Here is a 17,090-nt window from a genome sequence, read left to right as displayed (position 1 = left end):
ATATAAATCAGTTCCCTAAAGCTTATAGCAAGTTTTTTATTTCTCAGTCTACGCTATTATTTTGGACTTTTCTTGTTAAAGTCCAATTACAAATGTAGGCCCCAATCCTTCTAAGACTTACTTTATTGCTTAAGTTTATGCATGTACTCTTAGTTCTCGGAAGTTTGTGTTTTAACTAATTAGTTGCATCCTTTTTTAATGATAAAACTTTAGTTTTGGTTTATAATAATTTTAAAAACAATTTTCCAAGTCATTAAAGATGCAGCATTGTATAGAATTATTATTAATAAAAACATGGTAAATATTTCTTAAAATGCTTAGCTTTTTTCATAGTACATATTCTGTTTGGTTCTGTTTGGCTTTTTATGGCATGTGAAAGAAGCGTCATCCTGCTCTCATCTGAACATTGCAAATGTTGTGGAATAGACTTGTGTCTGTTTTTCTGCCTGTGGACTTATCTAAAATGCAGTGCTAAGGAAGAATGACCTACATGACATTACCTAGTAACAGTAAGAGAGGCAATAAGCATCACATACTGCTTTTCCACTGCTGCCTCTTAACATTCTGAAAGAGTAATATTTAAATAATCATACTTCTATGTTGATGCACATTCAAAATCTGATTACATCTTAGTTGAGAGTGGTTATTCATATGTTGTTAAAATATCCTTGTGCCTTTACTGGAGCAATGCTAATGTGATATTATAATAGCAAAGAGTTGTTGAGTTATATGACATCTCACTTAATGAGGAACATGCCACACATCATTGACTACATAGTCAACAAGTTACGATACACAAGTTGATGTACACAATTAATAATGTTAAAGACATTAGTACCTTTTTTCATGTTCTAAACATGGAAACTTATTTCACTGAGTTCTGGATGGAACATTAGTATTCAATAGGGAGCAGCTGATCTAAGCATCATTCTGAAATCCAAGCCCAGACTTTATTTGAGCACTTTTGAATTTCCACTCAGAATTCTGTTCTGTTCTATATAGGTTCTTGTATTGTCCTCATCATCATATTATCTGAGCACCTTTCAGTAGTGCATAAAGCGATATGACTGACATCAGTTACAAGTGGTGTGTTCTTCCCCTCATTTTCACAGAGGGACAGTTCTGTGTACAGGTAGTGTTTTGTTTCGGTAGGGTTTTATTCTGGGGAATTTTTTTAATACACCTGTTGCTATGTGTTTGTGTTAGAGAAGGCACAGTGGAAGAAGTGTACCTTGTACTTGAAGAGAAAGGTAGTGAATTAGTGATGGTTCTTGGTTCCTGTTGGAGTTCTTGTCATTGCTGGACTGTCCCACAAAAAAGCAGAAGGATAGTGTTGCATTTCCAATTTTTTAAAGTTGTAATTTACATAAATTTACACTTTTATATAAATTATAAGCATTGAATATGCTCTGTTGTTAGATCATTCTATGGAGAAAAAAGTTTAATATAGAGTTTAGTATAGAAGCAGCCAGGCCAAGGCAGGCAGATCCTACCTTCATTCATTCGTGTCTGAGTAGTCCTTGACGAGTACCTTATGCTGAAGTCTTGCTCTCACTTGGATTTATAGCTGTGCCTGCAAGTTTGAAATTAGCCGCCTTGTCTACTGTGTAATACTGCAGTCCAGTGCAGAGATACTAGGAAGTACAGAGAGTGTGATTAAACAGGGCTTAGAACTCAACATGCCAGTTACTATTAAAAGCTCTGTAAGTAACTTTGACCAATCCCATCATATACTGCGGGAGGAGAGGCAGGGGGAATCCATTTAAACAGTGAAAGAGGCCTGCTATCCATTTTTGTTTGCTATCAGTTTTTATTAGAGCTGGTAAAAAAAAAAATTGTGATACCAGATTTTCATCAAAAATGCTGATCTGAGAGAATCAAAATATTCTGTGAGGAGTGTGTCAATTCTGTCAAAACTTTAGGCTGCCCACCTACCTTCTCTGCTATCCATATCCCTGGCTGGCTACCTGGCCAGCTTGCTGCTCGCCTGCTCCCCTACATTACATTGTCATTTTTAAGTTACCAATTAGAATGCCAGTTATAAATGACTAGTTGAAATATCAATTAACAGTGAGCAAAAAAGCTCTAATTAACAAACCAATATGAATACTAATTACCAACTACTATGTAGAATACCAATTATCTCTAACAAGTTAGAATACAAATGATAATTATTTTATTTCATATTATAATATATATTTAAAATAATTATTAAATGCTGATTTTAAAATAATATAATAGTCAAAACATGTTGATTGTTACATTGTCATGTTATAATTTAATGGTTAAAATCTTTAGACTTTTATATTATATTATAAATTATAATAGAAAGGAATATAACCTAATTCTAGTCAATATATTTGAAATGAAAAAAATAGATGAGGTCAAAATGAAGTGTCTTTTCAGTTTTTCCAGCATAACATTGTATTGCCCCCTACTATTTTTTTCATCATTTTTCTGACCCCCTCGGCTTTGCATCCTAGGCATGTGCCCCTCTCACCTTGCCCTGATTATAACCCTGGTCACAGAACCAGAATCCTGACTGGACAGATCAGCGTGTTTTTTTATGTAGCTTGGGTCTTTGATTTCCAACCTCTGGGAGCAGGTAATCTGCACATAATCCCCCCATCCTCAAGGTGTAGCTTCAAGAGGCTGGGCTATTACATTACCAGAGATGAGGAATTTGCATTAACCTCTCCCTAGCTCTTCACCAAGAAATCCTCTACACACTTATTGTCACAAAAAGTTCATTCTTGTCAGGAACAATTTCAAGATAGTCCTTTGAACACCCAGGCCTCATATCTGATCTCTCCCCTAGAAAGGTTACATATAATCCTGTCCCACCATAATACATAAACTTTCCATTAAGATTTTTTTAAAGGATATTGAAGGAAATTGCCATATCTGTCACATATGCACAAGTGCACGTAGCATGAATGAAATATGGTATCCAAGCTATTTTCATACCCTTTGCAATGACACTTTTGATCCTGGTCTTGTAGTTTACACTTAGAGTATAGGATGTTTGCAAATAAAATAGTAGTGTTGGATGTTCCCGTTGGCTCAAAGCTGCTGTGTGGTGGCCTAATGGTTATACATTAGACTCTCATCTGATAACTAAAGGAATAACCATTCAAGACCTGTTCAAATAACTGTTTTTAAATAACCTGCCTACACATACGTATTGTGCACCAAAAGGGATTTTTTTTAAATAGTAAAGTAAAATAAGTTGTACAGATGTTAGCAAAACTGCTGCCTGCTGAATTCACATTGGCTCAGAAAAGTTTCCTCCATTCTAGAACCACAGAAACTCTTTCCTTCTAGTAATAAATACCCCTATGCTTAGTGGTTGAGAAGTCTTAAATTAGGTGTTTGGCAAATGCTCTCTTCCCAGCAGCAGAGGCAATCTGAGACTCTGTCTAGCCCAATTGCCATGCATGGCAGTCACACTCTTGGGAGCAATGAAACAGGATTTGCTGATCATGGTGTCCTAACAAAGGTTTTTAAAGGTTTTTACAGGTTTTTAAGTGGGATAATTTAGTGGAGGTTTGTCCTGCTTTGAGCAAGGGGTTGGACTAGATGACCTCCTGAGGTCCCTTCCATCTCTAATCTTCTATGATTCTATGAACTTATTCTCAAAATGATTGCTGTCAGTTATACACAGAAGAATTTTTACAGGAATCTTAGTCTCAAGTTATTGGATTCTCCCTAGCTAACACAGCAAAGACCTGAAAGTGGAAAAAGCAAATGACATTGTTGTCTAAAGATTTCCAGCCCCATCTTTTGGAAGACAGGGGAATAGAAAGTATCCCTAGGAACCTGGAATAGAATAATGATTTATGCCAGATTTCCTCCATTCTTTGGTGAAGGAAAGGATGGTCCTGAAAACAGAATGAGCAATCCCGTTTATTGTGATTCCAGGAATCCCACAACTCACCACTTTAGAAGAGATTTGGATTGTGTGGGAAGAAAGGATGGAGCATTTCCATAGTCAGCAAAACTTGAAATCAGCATATGTATATGTTGTAGATCTAACCTTGTAAACCTTTAATGACTAGGAAAACAAATGAAACACACTGTCAGATGAAACCCTGATATGTTAACTACTTAGTTTTTTTATTGTAAATTCCATGAGCCAATTTTTTTTTAAATGGGACCTAAAATTAAGTTTCTTGATCTGTATTTAGTCACCTAATAACCATTGTAGGCTCTTAAGTGCTTATTTAAGTGCCTAAATACGTTTTAAGCAACTACATTTAGGCATCTGTATGAGAAAGGGTTTCCACATTTAATAATATCAGGTTTATTGCATATGTTCCTGAGGATCAACTTGTAATAGGTCCAACAATAATTACAAATTAATTTGCATTCTGCTGTAGCGAACAGACATTGTTAGCTATTTTGCCACATAATTACTAAATTTCTCAAATAAATTATGTCCAGCTCTGTACTAACATACTAATATATATTATAGCAGAATGATAAAGTACTATAATTAGCGTGTTCATTTGTATATCACACAGTATACAGTATTGTTTTACTACCAATCAGTCACACTCTCTGTGAACCTCTCATTTTGCATCTCCTTTTTTCTGATTTCCTTCCTGCCATCCATTCAATTTCAAAAGGCAATTTCATGGATATTATATCTGAGAAGTACCCTAAGTACTTACAGTGCTCCGTTTTTACTTAGCACATTTCTACATAGGGCATCTAGATAAATAGCAATGGAACTCTAAATGATCAGTATTATTACACTGAATGCTAAATATTTCAGTGGCTCTATATCTAAATTGTTACTTTGAAATAAGTAAACCAGAAGATAAAGTGAGCGTCATCCTTGAAGGCCAAATGCCTTACGCATACTGAGTGGTAGTTACAAGCCATTAACATCAGAAAACCCAAAACACCAGGAAATTTTGGCTAGCTGTACGCTGCAATTCAAGTAGATGCACATACTGCACATAATTGGTTAAAAAAGTAAATATTGCACTAGCAGGCAGAAACACCTTCTTCTGAAACATGAGAACTTGTGCATGTTATGTTTATTTGTGGAGTACACCAGATTTTTAAAAATAATAATAATCCCCACAAAAGCTACAACTCTGTGTTTTCACTGATAATTTTGAAAGGGAGCTCAAATTATGTAAAAAGTTCACTGCATTTGCAATTAATCTAACACATTAGCATTTATATTTAATTAGTTTATATAAAACCAAGGAACAAACAAAAGTGCATGATTACTCCTGTGTCATGTCACATTAACATCTTACCATATTAGTCTAACATCAGTGTCAGAGCCCATAGAGTTGCATAACTTGTTTTCTCTGGCAGGGCCTGATGGAATCCATTCAGAAATTGCACGGCTATGCAGCAGGCCACAACTGGACTCTCTCTCTTGGAACTGCCAACAGAGAAGAGTGGGAAATCAAGCCATATTGGCGTCTCTTCAGAACCACCACTAAGGCTGCTGGAGAAGTCTCTGCCCTGGTTGCCTAGTTTTCAGTTATTGGCAATTACTGGGTGTTATAGTTTGTTCTCCTGCATTGTAATTATTTCTATTGCCTGATTATGTTTATGCTTTTTTAAAAAAAATCCTGAAACTCTAGCATGATAATTCCTTTCTTTTATATGATTATAGATTTTCAGAATCAGGCTTTTAATTTGTAAATGCAATATTTCAAAACCCAGAGTTGCTGTTCTATGGTGGGTTTTAAGCAAAAATCAAACAAAAAAAAAATTCATTCCAACCGTTTTAATTTAACTGAATCCATCTGCTGTTCCCAGTGTTTAATGAACTGTGATTCATTAAGTTTATTGTATTTGTTGTGGAAGATGGTGCTCAGGCCAGGAAATCATTCACACCTGTGAATTACAGTATGTGTATTTTGAAAAGTAACTGTTAAATTATTAGTTGCTTATTCTAAATTCAGATGGTGTCAGGGCATACAACTGCACTGTCTCAAAGCAGAGCATACTAGTACACATCTCACTTATTTGAATCTTTCTCCTTATGGATTTATCCTGCCTTTCATGTTTATTAGTTTTGACCTTGACAACCTAGTCTCTGAATATAATGTAATCTGTGCCAGCATCTTAGATTTCTATACATCAGTGAAGTAAAATTCCAAATTAAGGGAATACTTGGTAAAGCAGGCCCCCGCTGCTCTGCCCCCTACCTGGAATAGCAGTGGCAAGGAGTGCCTTACCCTTATCAGCGTGGTAGGAACAGTGGCAAAAGTGGTCCTCCCCCAATTCCGGAGCAGCCGAAGGATCCCTTGCACTTGAGAACTGCAGAGGCACTAATAACTGTTCCCTCTCCAACCCTCATAAAACAATTTTCCCAGCCATTTAATCATTTTTGTTGCTGTTTTTAGAACTTCTAGCTTTCTGCCATCGAGGTGACCAGAACTGTTTGCTTTATTGTTGTCACAGTCTCACCAGTGGTGTTCAGCCTACAATCACATTGTCTTTAAAACCATTATTTCACAGTGCAAGTTCACATCCATTGATTGTCCACTATCAAGTGCTTTGTGGAACTATTTTTTTGACAAAACATCTGCTTTCTATTAATTGCTTGAGTTTTGGCTTATTTTTCTCCAGATTAGCCTCCATTGCTGTTATTTTGCTGAGACATTAGTCTTTGCTGACTAAACAGTTTTCCTCTATTCAATAAACACTATAGTCGGAGACTCCAGTTACATTTGCTTCTCATCTTGTGTAGTTACATTTAATCAGATCAGTAAGTTCCTGGTTCTGTTACTAATAATGTTTAAGAATTTGTCTCTCAGGTCTCTCCTCTGTTTGCAAAGTGTTGTAGAAGCATTGTAATTACCAATGGCTTTGCTGGACTTTATGCATGAAAAAATGATTATTTAAATTCTCTTGGATTTCCTTTCTCTGATTCAAGGAGCAGATTTAAAGTTTTTTATTGCACTGATTCTCTACCGTAATGTCAATGTTGCAAAGCTGTCTTCATTCATTTTTTTACTCTTTTTAAAAGTGATATTTTAGTGATTCTGGATTGAAGATCCAAACTGCAGCCCTCTTGCCATACATGTAGTCCTCATATTAAATAAGTTCCTTTAATCTGATAAATGTCTTTTGCTTAATTAATTTTTTTCATCAATCTGGTAACTGAAAAGTTGTTATCTATAGAAGAGATAACATCACAGGCAGTTGAAGCTCCCTCACTCCCGGTGTCATCATTATTTGTTAAAATCCAACAGTACACTGCACTATGTAAGATACAAGATGCAGTCTAAATAAGACAACATAGAAGGGAGCACTGGGAAGTAGAGAAAAGGGAATAAGGGAATCTTAAATAAGATTTTTTTAAAACAAACAAATAAATAAATAATGAGATTTAAAAAAATCATACGGACATTCAGAAGAAGTGAGTCCTTAGGAGGAATTTGATTACAGAGTACTACATGGATTGATGAACCGGAATAGGGAATGGGAAAAAAGCATTGAGTTGACTGTGGCAGAAATGAATGCAAGAGGCGTCATGGCTGGCAACACTGTTGGAGTGAATGGGATATAGGTTGACACAATAGTGGTCTAGATCCTGGTCAAGATCAATTTAATCTTTGACCTCTTTTTGCTGAGACTGCAAAGAGAGGTGCCAATTAGAGTGGATCTTTTCTTCTTACAATCTTTTCTACTATTCTTTCTGATCTTTTCTCTAATGTGCTTGTTCCCTTTAATTCTCTTCTTAATTTCAAGGATGCTTCATATTTCTCCAGCAGAACAATTTTAAAAAGGAAGATAAAGCATTCTCCATGGAATGTCCCATAATACCTTTTTATTGAAACACATCACTTATCTCTACCATGTTAGGCCTGACCTACTGAGATAAGCTTGTACAGTAATATGTTTTCTAGAGTGACTATGAGGTTGAACTAAGTAGTTAAGAAAACAAAGCTAGAGTTAATTAATGAGGCGCTCATGAAGAAACAAAGAAACGTTTGTAATGCTGAATACAATATATCATATTTACATGTCACCGACACCCACAATGTGTTTGGGTGAGTATTGCTTTGGCTTCTGAGCAATCAAGATGCGTTTTGGCTTCTGGAATTAATTCCTCAGTGGTAAATAGATGAATGGACACAGCCTTACGATATTCATTCCTACTTCATTATACTCTTAATACATATATAGTTCTTGGTCACTTTGAATAGAGATTCATTTGACCCATTTGTACCACAGTCAATTGATTTGTGTGTCTGTTGCCATTGCTGAGTGCATCAGCATAACCATTTGCTTAACACTCTGCTGTTGTAACCCCATTCAGTGTGAACTTGTCTTCTTCATCTTCTCCCAGTTTTTCACTTGACCACTTCCATCCCTACAGTCCCCTTCTCCTGACCCATAGCTCTGTTCCTCATTGTGACATTAAATGGAGAGTTGTCCTACAAGGGCAACCAGAGATGTCCCCAGTTGATGCTGGCTTTTTGGCACATGTTCCCCAGCTCAGCGTGTCAGAAACATGAGAACGCATAGATTACATACATCCTGTTTCATATATCTAATCCATTCTAATTTTTTTGCAGAATCCTGTCATGAGGATTGGTTTAGATTATTAAGGTGTTTTTAAACATTTATTAAAAACTTAAAAGGGGGAAAATCCACTTAAAGGAAAAGTTCTGGGTGGAGGAATTAAAATATGTATAATTAGTTAAATGAAGGTTTACTAAATATCTCCCTTGTTTGCTCCTTCTGTGTGTGTGTAGAATTGTTCTTGTGTGGCAGTCTGTCAGAAGGATATCAGATGTCCATGCTGAGAGATGGTTTTGTGTGGAAGATTACAGGTCCTTAGATTTTTGTTCTAAAAAAAGGACAAAAGCCCAAAGTCTAGTGTAAATGAGCAAAACTTCATTGAAGTTAATGGAGCTGCAACCACCTATATCAACAGAAATTTTGGCCCAAACTCTCACAAAAGGGGGTATGGTGTTGGGTGTATGTGTCTGAGTGTGAAGAAATAGAAAAGATAGGAAAATGCAGCTACGGTTTCTGGGTTGAAGTTTAGTTGCTGAAAAACCCACAGGTACAGCAAACCGCTTTAATTTAAGTTTGCTCAAATTTTCACAACAAAGTCTTGTAAGAGTAGATTTCTCCTACATGGCTAAGGTGATGGTGTCATTAGTTCCCTTTCATCATATGATGGTTCTTTCAAGATAAGATAAAAAGAAGGCCCAACAGTGCCCAATGCCTGAGTGAATGCCTGTCATCATGTGGTGATCGTAGTAGCCATGAAAGTGGTGCTGCTGCTGGCAGATGTGGTGACGATCAGAGATCCTAGAAATCCCTTTGTCACAAACAAACGCAAAACCATTGATCAATCTTCCTAAATTATTTCATAGCAGCAGCACATCTACCACACAGCATTGAGGATATAATTTGGGGCCAATTACAAGCTAGACCAAAGATATTTTATGATACTTGAAATTTTCCAAAGTAATATTCCTAAAGGATGAATGAGTGATTTTTTTTTTTCTTTTTCTATGGACAAACGTTGTTTGCGTCATGTAAGTCAATGTAACTATTCTCATGCTTACTGTTAGGCACTTTGAGGCCATAATGGGGGTGGGCATGGCGAAGGAAAGTAAGGTGTGTTAAATTGTCCCACAAATTGTAAGCCCATGCAGGTGGGAATTATGTATTTCTTTATGTTCTCTACAAAGCTGAGCACATTATCTGTACTTGGCAAATATTTTGCACTGTTTTTTGTCTCAAAAAAGTTCCATGAAGCAAAATAGCCACTTTCATGGGGTTTCATTAAATTCCACAGACACATATTTAATGGGCAGTTGAAAACAATCATTGCAATTGCTTCTCTTCCAGGCACATCCACCACACAGCACTGAGGAAGATCAAAAGTCCTTCCTCTCCCTTATTTTTTCTTTCTCCCCTGAGATCAATCTCATTATGTAAAAGAAAAACAAACAAGCAGTAGTCATTCAAAAGATTTTCTCAAATAGAGATATCCATAGGTTGCTGCCTGGAGGAATCCTTAGGTTGCTGCTTCCTGCTCCCTGCACCTTGTATTCCCAGTCAGGGCAACTCCTCACCTGTGCACAACTGGTGATGGGGGAGGAAAGTGTATCTAGGCTGCTGGTGCAGGCGGGGGGCCTGATAGCCTGGCCTCTTCCAGCCCCATATGCTTCTGAGCAGCGTTGTTCCTCTCCTCTGATCCTGCTGTAGGGGTGGTTGTAGGGAGTGGTAGAACGGGAGTTCTGGCCAAATGACCTCTCCCAGATCTGTCTCAGTCAGCACTGCTTCTCTCCAGGCTTGCCCCATAAGTGGTTGGGGATGCTAAGGCCTGGTGGAAAGGCCACATGTAGTTCTTGGCCTCTGTTATCCCGCTCCTTTGCCTCCCTGTGCTGTATCAGAACAAACCACAGAGTCACAGTCCTTAGTAATTTTTTGCATATCAATTTTTGTGCACGTTTACTGAGCTCAGAATTAAATAATTAGAGCTGAGCAGTAACCAGATTTTCCATTTAATTGGAAACTGTGCATTTTGAATTTGTTTCCATACTGTTATGGAACAAAAACAAAATTCCAGAGTTAAGGAGGGTGGAATTAATCAAAATATTTTATAAAATGGAAAGGTTTCATTTGGATTTGGACATTTTTAAATCTTATATAATATCAAATATTTTAAATATTGAAACAAAAAGCCATTATAAAATGGAAAATCCAAGCATTCCATTCTGAAAAGGTCAAAATGGAATGTTTGACTCTCCATTCTGATTTTTTTTTTGCAAAAGGAAATTTTGTTTAAATCAACAAATTTCTGCTAAACACTTTACTTTAAACATCATTTTCCTGACAGAATTTTCCATTGGAAAATTTCTGACCAGTTCTGTAAATAATATTGTGTAGCTGAGCCTCAAAAACATAAAGGGGATTGTCAGTACTAATGGGGTTTTACAAATTTCTGTAAGCCTGTTTCTTTAAAAATGTATTTCAATGCATGCAGGGTACTGTAGGGCATGCAGGTACCCAATTACTCTGATTCTTAGCTCTCATATTGTTTTATTGTGTACTGGACACATATTTATAAATAAGTCTATTTGCACATGTTGATCATCACACAGCATGCAGCATACAGCATATACAGCTTTGTAAGTAATATACAAACGAAGATGTGATTTAAAAAACATCTTATTTTGCAACTATCAGATTTTTTCACAATGAACTAAATGAAAAAGCATGTTCCGAATCAGTGTGGTAATATAATGTTTAAGTTATTATTTCTTTTCTTGAAATATAGTTTTTCATTTTAAGAGAGAGTGTTCCTTAGAAATGCATCTACTTACAACTAGTCTATAGCGGTTTTAAGAGATGTTTATGTAACTAATACAGGGAATAGATGAAAGCAACAGTCAGATTTTTTTTTTTCTATTTAGCAATCATGGTTTCAAATACTCTTCCTGATGAGAAAAAGCTAATAGTTATTTCAGAGTTACTATTCTCAGCGGTAATTATTAAGCAATTCCGCTACTAGCAGATATTCGTTTTCTAACAATTTCCTCATAAATTGTTTTGAAATGGTCTAAATTGGGTTATATCAATATACGTTATATGAATTGTTTTGCATGTTATTGCATCGGTCAGTGTTGCTTAAACCAATTGGTATCTTCTCATCAGACTGATTTATGATGAGATGACAAGGGCTGAAATTTGCATTATAGTAATTTAATCACCTGCTGGTTCTTGCTGAAAATGACAGACAGAAATATTCACTAAAAAATGGCTGAGATGAATGCATGAGTGTCTTTTGTCATCAGCCTAGTGTTGTATATTTGCCCTTTCTAGCAGACAGTGAATGCAGGTTTTGGTCAGTGAGTCCTAAGGCACAAGTTAAATAACATTTGCTGGAATATATAACAGTGTGAAATGATGTAATTTATTGTACACATTAAATACGTTGACTGAAATACTTATAATTTACATCAGAAATCTCCAAAAAAGCTATTAACATAACAGATCAAACAGGAAATAAAAATACCCAAGTAAATTCCTTTACCTGTTTATGTATGTTTCTTTTCCATAGTTACTTTAGATTTTTTTTTTAAAGGCAAACAATTGTGATCCGTCTGCTTCTCTTCAGAAGGAAATCTATATTCTGTATCTGCAATGTAATTGTAATGTCCTTAGCAACGGATTGTCGTCATTGTCACAAACTCAGAATTTAGCTTTACATTCAAGCAGGAAGAGAAGGTATTATTGAGTTTGCACACAAGAAAAGTAAAATAAAATGAATGATAAGGAAGTGAATATTCTCCTTTAAATTATTTCTTCCACAGTTTTAATATAGTTTAATGTCTCTTTAACATATTTCAAGAATTAGGTACTCCAAATGATTGTAATAGGATACAGTTATTTTTCAAACACATCTGATTACTAAATTTGTTTTTCAACAGAAAATACAGTCTGATTTGACAAGCCATGATATTAGTTTGGAAGAAATGAAAAAACAAAACCGGGGTAAGGATGCTGCCAAAAGAGTTTTCTCCCAAATTGATGTGGCACAGGTATGTAACCTCCATTTCCTCCTGTCCTTGCTATACAAAAACATAGTGTTATGTGTTGAAATAGTCCTGATAATTAATACATAAATAAATATGTATTCCTGTTTCTTTAAACTTTGAGCTATGATGTAGCAGTAGTCTGATTAACAAATCACAGAATCAGATACCAAATATCCTGCTAAATTTTATTAGTACTGTTTTTGACTTCTTCCTGCCTAAATGTACGGCAAAATGGTCAACACTATGCAAGATGCATTGGGTATATCATTTTTTGAGGTATACTGTATTAAGATATTTATATTAAAAATAGATCAGTTGGCAAGTCTACAGGACTGCATTTTAGGGATAAAAGCATGATTTTAATAAGTATCCTGTGTACTGTAAATATTTTTGGAAAACTACTTGCATGACATATATCCATACAGTTCCCATATTTTAGGCAAATGCCAGATGTAAGCATGTGAATGGAGTACCAAAGTCCAGCCTGAGCAGTTGATTGCTGATTTAAAGTGTTAACTAACATGTTATTCAAACCGAATCTTAGTCTACACTGGTGGCAGCAGCCGACTTAATGTAGCTTGTGTATATCCCGTCGACTTATTTACATTTACAAAGCACGGAGTCTTCACTGCACTGCATCGATGGGAAATGCCCTCTCGTCGACGGAGCCTTACTCCTTTTGAGAAGGTGGATTAATGGACATGATTGGATCGGAGAGTGGTCTTCGACCTAGACCCGCTCAATTGATGCCACTGCATCGATCCCTGCTGCTGTGGCAGTGAGGACATACCTTTGCTTAGTAGACAACTGGAGACCCATCTGAGATGGGGGCAATCTTAATTACATTTAGGAGCAAGAACATTCCATTTTCTGTTTTGTGCCCACCTAAATAGTTTTTGAAACATTCCTGGCTCCATAATTCTGTTCAGTCTGTTCAATATTCAACATGAATACTAAAATTCCATGGTGCTGTGAAATAAATACATTGATAATTATGTTAAAATACATCATTGATCAGTGTGGGGCAGGCAAAACACCATGATTTAACAGCAAAGAGTAAGAGTTTGATCTTGTGATTAAGGCACAGGACAGTGAGCAAAGTTATCTGTTTTTTCCCTCAGCTTGGCCAAAGTCTTCCTTAATATTTGTGCCTCAGTTTCCCAATCTCTAAAATAGGAATAATACTTTCCTAGCTCACAGACCTGTTGTGAGGATGAATTGATTAATGTTTGTGTGTAAAGTTTGGTACCAAGGGACATAGAAAATCTATTAATAAAATCTTAAAATGTATTAATTTATTCATTCATTCATTTATTCATTTGGAAAAACATGTTTTATGGCATTTAATATATTTTCTTCTCTATAGGATCGATTCATTCCTTGATGAATATCTGTAACTATTTATATATCTCCTGTTAACACTTTCTCTGCTGGTCTCCATAGCAACTCTGATAGTGCCAGCATTCCATCAGTGAAATGTTGGTTTTGAAAGGATCTGTACCTAGATCCTTTTATATGTTCAATAGCACAGCTTGTGTACACTACTGGGCATACTGGGCAAGTTGGGCAAAAGTTAACCTTTATGGAGCCATGTGAGCATTGGGAGAAGAATATCCTCCCTAAACAGGATTTATTCAAAAGAGAAAATGAACAGCTGGAGAGATGAAGTCATTACTGAGATTTTTAGGCCTTAATGTTTTTGGAGCTATTTGATACATCTGCCATAAAACAAACATTTTTTTTCCTACATGTGATAGATTTTATTCCTTAACCTTCTTTTATCCTGATACAGTTCCTCAATGAGCCTCTAAATGATCACGCACATTACTATGAGTTTTGTCAAGCTGAACTGACTCGTTTAGGTAACATCCAGATACTTGGAGTTGAACAAAAATTGGTTAATTTACATAATTGTAAAGACTTTTTATGTATAAATAAAATGAATAACTATCACACAGTTTTACGGAAACTAAACACACATTTTAACTAACACATTGCCTGACTTATTACTTTTTTACTCCAGTTTTCACACAGTGCAGCTCCATTGATATCAGATGAGTTATACTGGCTTAAAACTGGACTTAACACAGTGAATCAGACAGTAAAACATCTGTCTTTACTTATTTTTTGCAAAGAGCAGAGACGTTTATAGATAAATACTGTGCACACATTTTGCTCAACGGAAAATTCCTTATTTGCATTACCTACTCAATACGATGATGATATTTATTCAAATATCAAGATGGAAAATAAACGATAACTGCAAATAAGATGTAATTGTGCTTAAAGTGGGAAACTTCTATTCCCTTGGCAAACTTATCTCTTTTTGTATTAATGTATCTTGGCAGCTATGTTCTGAGAGAGAGAAAGGAGGTTTAGCTAAAATAATAATCTTATTCTGTCATTGTAATTAATGAACCATTAAGTATTCTTAGTAATACTTCAGTCAGTATTATTTAAATATAATAACCACAGAATCTAAAAGTATAAACATTATACTGAATTACTGACACAAGTGGATTGTGTCCTCTTCCTTGCCTGAAACTCCACAGTCGCACTCTGTATAAAAGTTAAAATGCTTTACTGTTAAGGTTACTTGTATTTGTGACAGCCAAGTACATTTTAGTATATTTAGCTACCCCAGTGTTTTCCTCTTAGACAAAAATAAGGGTAATACATGGGAAAATGGCATCCCCCAAAATGGCAAAATGTGCTGGAGTAATGAGCACTTCATTGGTTGAGAACAAAAACAAAGAGGAAACTTAAATTCTATTCAATGGAGAGTTGATTAGCTTTTATGAAATTCATGTATATTGGTGTAGACCACCTCTTGGTCAGTGGTTCTAAGAAAGCCCAGGTCCCTAATGATCGAGCATCATTACTATTAGTGCAGTGAACTGGTAGACTCAGATTATTTCCCAGTGGACATTTACTCCCCATCTCTCTCTCTCTCTCGCTCTCTTTCTCTCTCTCACACACACAGAGAGAAAAGAAAGAGACTATTATCATTTTTGGCGGTCTCAGGAGAAACCAATGAATTCAAACAGAGATGTTGGCCCCCAGAATGATTCCATTAATGCTTTTATTTATTAAAAAGAAACAAACACAAACTTGTTATGGAGATATGTAAGCAGGCACAATAAAAATTCACAAGACAAATAGCATGTGAAAATGTGGAAAATGGAAACATTATGTATGTCACAGGAATAGCTGCTTCAGATTTACCTCTGTTTACCTCTAGGTTTTGTTTGTTTCTTTAATCTACTTTAATTTCATTGAATCAAATCCCAGAGCCTGTGCCAAGCCTATGTACAGTGAACAAGCTTCATGCAGAGCTTCTCTAAAGTGACTAGAGGAAGGAGTCCCTCCCAATCCCTATTAAGCTTATATCACTGGAGTGAGCTGCATTTCTGGAGCTTTATGTGTGGTATGATCCCCCTGTGCAGGGAGAATGGCTACTGGTGCCACTCCCAGTCTCCTTCATGCTAGGGAACACTGAGCTTTCATGATCTGCTTTGTGCACTGGAAGTATAGACCCTTACACAGGCTGCCATTCCCTTCTTTTCTATATACCCATTCCCTTCTTTTTCATGCAACAGAATATCTCCAGTTCTGCTGCATCTAGTTGCCTATTGCAGGCACAAGGGAGAAAGGCAGGATTTTCTTCCTTGTATAGAAACCAAGACTGCTGTCCAGCTGAGATCTAGTTGAAGAAGCAAAATATTGTGAAGAAAAGTGCAAGAAAGCATGAGAAAACTTACTGAGTGGTAACTCTTTCTGAGAATGTCTCAATTTTTACCATTGACTCCTATTAACTTTTCAGAAAAAACTACAAGATGTCTCCATGAAGTTCCGCTTGTTCCAGAAGCCAGCCAATTTTGAGCAACGTCTACAGGAATGTAAAAGAATTTTAGATGAAGTGAAATTGCAGGTGCCCAAGTTGGAGATGAAGAGTGTAGAGCAGGAGGTAGTGCAGTCACAGTTGGATCATTGCATGGTATGTATGTACAGTCCGGTGATTTTTTTCAAAGAATTTCCTGTATATTCCCATGTCAAGTATTCTAGTGGGAATTTAAAATATATGCATGTGAGATTTTCAAAAGTGACAGAGAGATTTAGGATCACAGATCCCATTGAAATTCAGGAAAATTTCTGTTTCTAAGTCCCTTAAGAATGTTTGAAAATCCCACCCCATATATTTATTTCCGACTTTTCTCTTTCTTGCAAATCAAGTTACCAAGACTCATCAATTTGAAATTTAATCAATTTTAAGTTATCTCAGAACACATGTGCCCGAGTCACTGTGCCACTTTTTGTAGTTTTAAAATCACATTTTTCCTATATTGCCATGAGAAAGAACCCTGCAAAAATCAGGGAAAACTGCTTATACAGGTGAAACATTGAAACTGGTTATTATCGCTGGTTGAAAATCAGACTTTCCATTCTATGGGCAATTTTAGTAATTTAAAATTTTTCTTCATCCTAAATTGGGATAAAAAGTTGAAGTATCAGTTTTATGTTTTGTTGTTGTTTTATTTTCACAAC

The 17,090-nt window shown here is 36.0% G+C and overlaps 1 protein-coding gene across 23 annotated transcripts in view; it reads left to right on the top strand.

Annotated features, from left to right (window-relative positions):
• DMD (dystrophin) overlaps nt 1–17,090 on the top strand; it is a 1,854,857-nt gene that overhangs the window by 835,209 nt on the left and 1,002,558 nt on the right. For all 23 annotated transcript variants that reach the window (XR_010919130.1, XR_010919131.1, XM_067545076.1 and 20 more), the window contains 2 exons: nt 12,438–12,548; nt 16,369–16,542. Coding sequence is in view for 21 of the 23 variants with exons in the window: in XM_067545076.1 (XP_067401177.1) it covers nt 12,438–12,548; nt 16,369–16,542 (285 nt within the window). In the remaining 2 variants the exon portion in view is untranslated. The remainder of the gene's footprint in view (nt 1–12,437; nt 12,549–16,368; nt 16,543–17,090) is intronic.

Source organism: Emydura macquarii, unplaced genomic scaffold (assembly GCF_026122565.2).
Source record: "Emydura macquarii macquarii isolate MOO-44397 ecotype Brisbane River unplaced genomic scaffold, CSIRO-AGI_Emac_v2 contig_1043, whole genome shotgun sequence".
Classification (NCBI taxonomy): domain Eukaryota; kingdom Metazoa; phylum Chordata; order Testudines; family Chelidae; genus Emydura; species Emydura macquarii.
The sequence above is the reverse complement of the archived record's forward strand: the minus strand, read 5'-3'. Positions and strand labels throughout refer to the sequence as shown.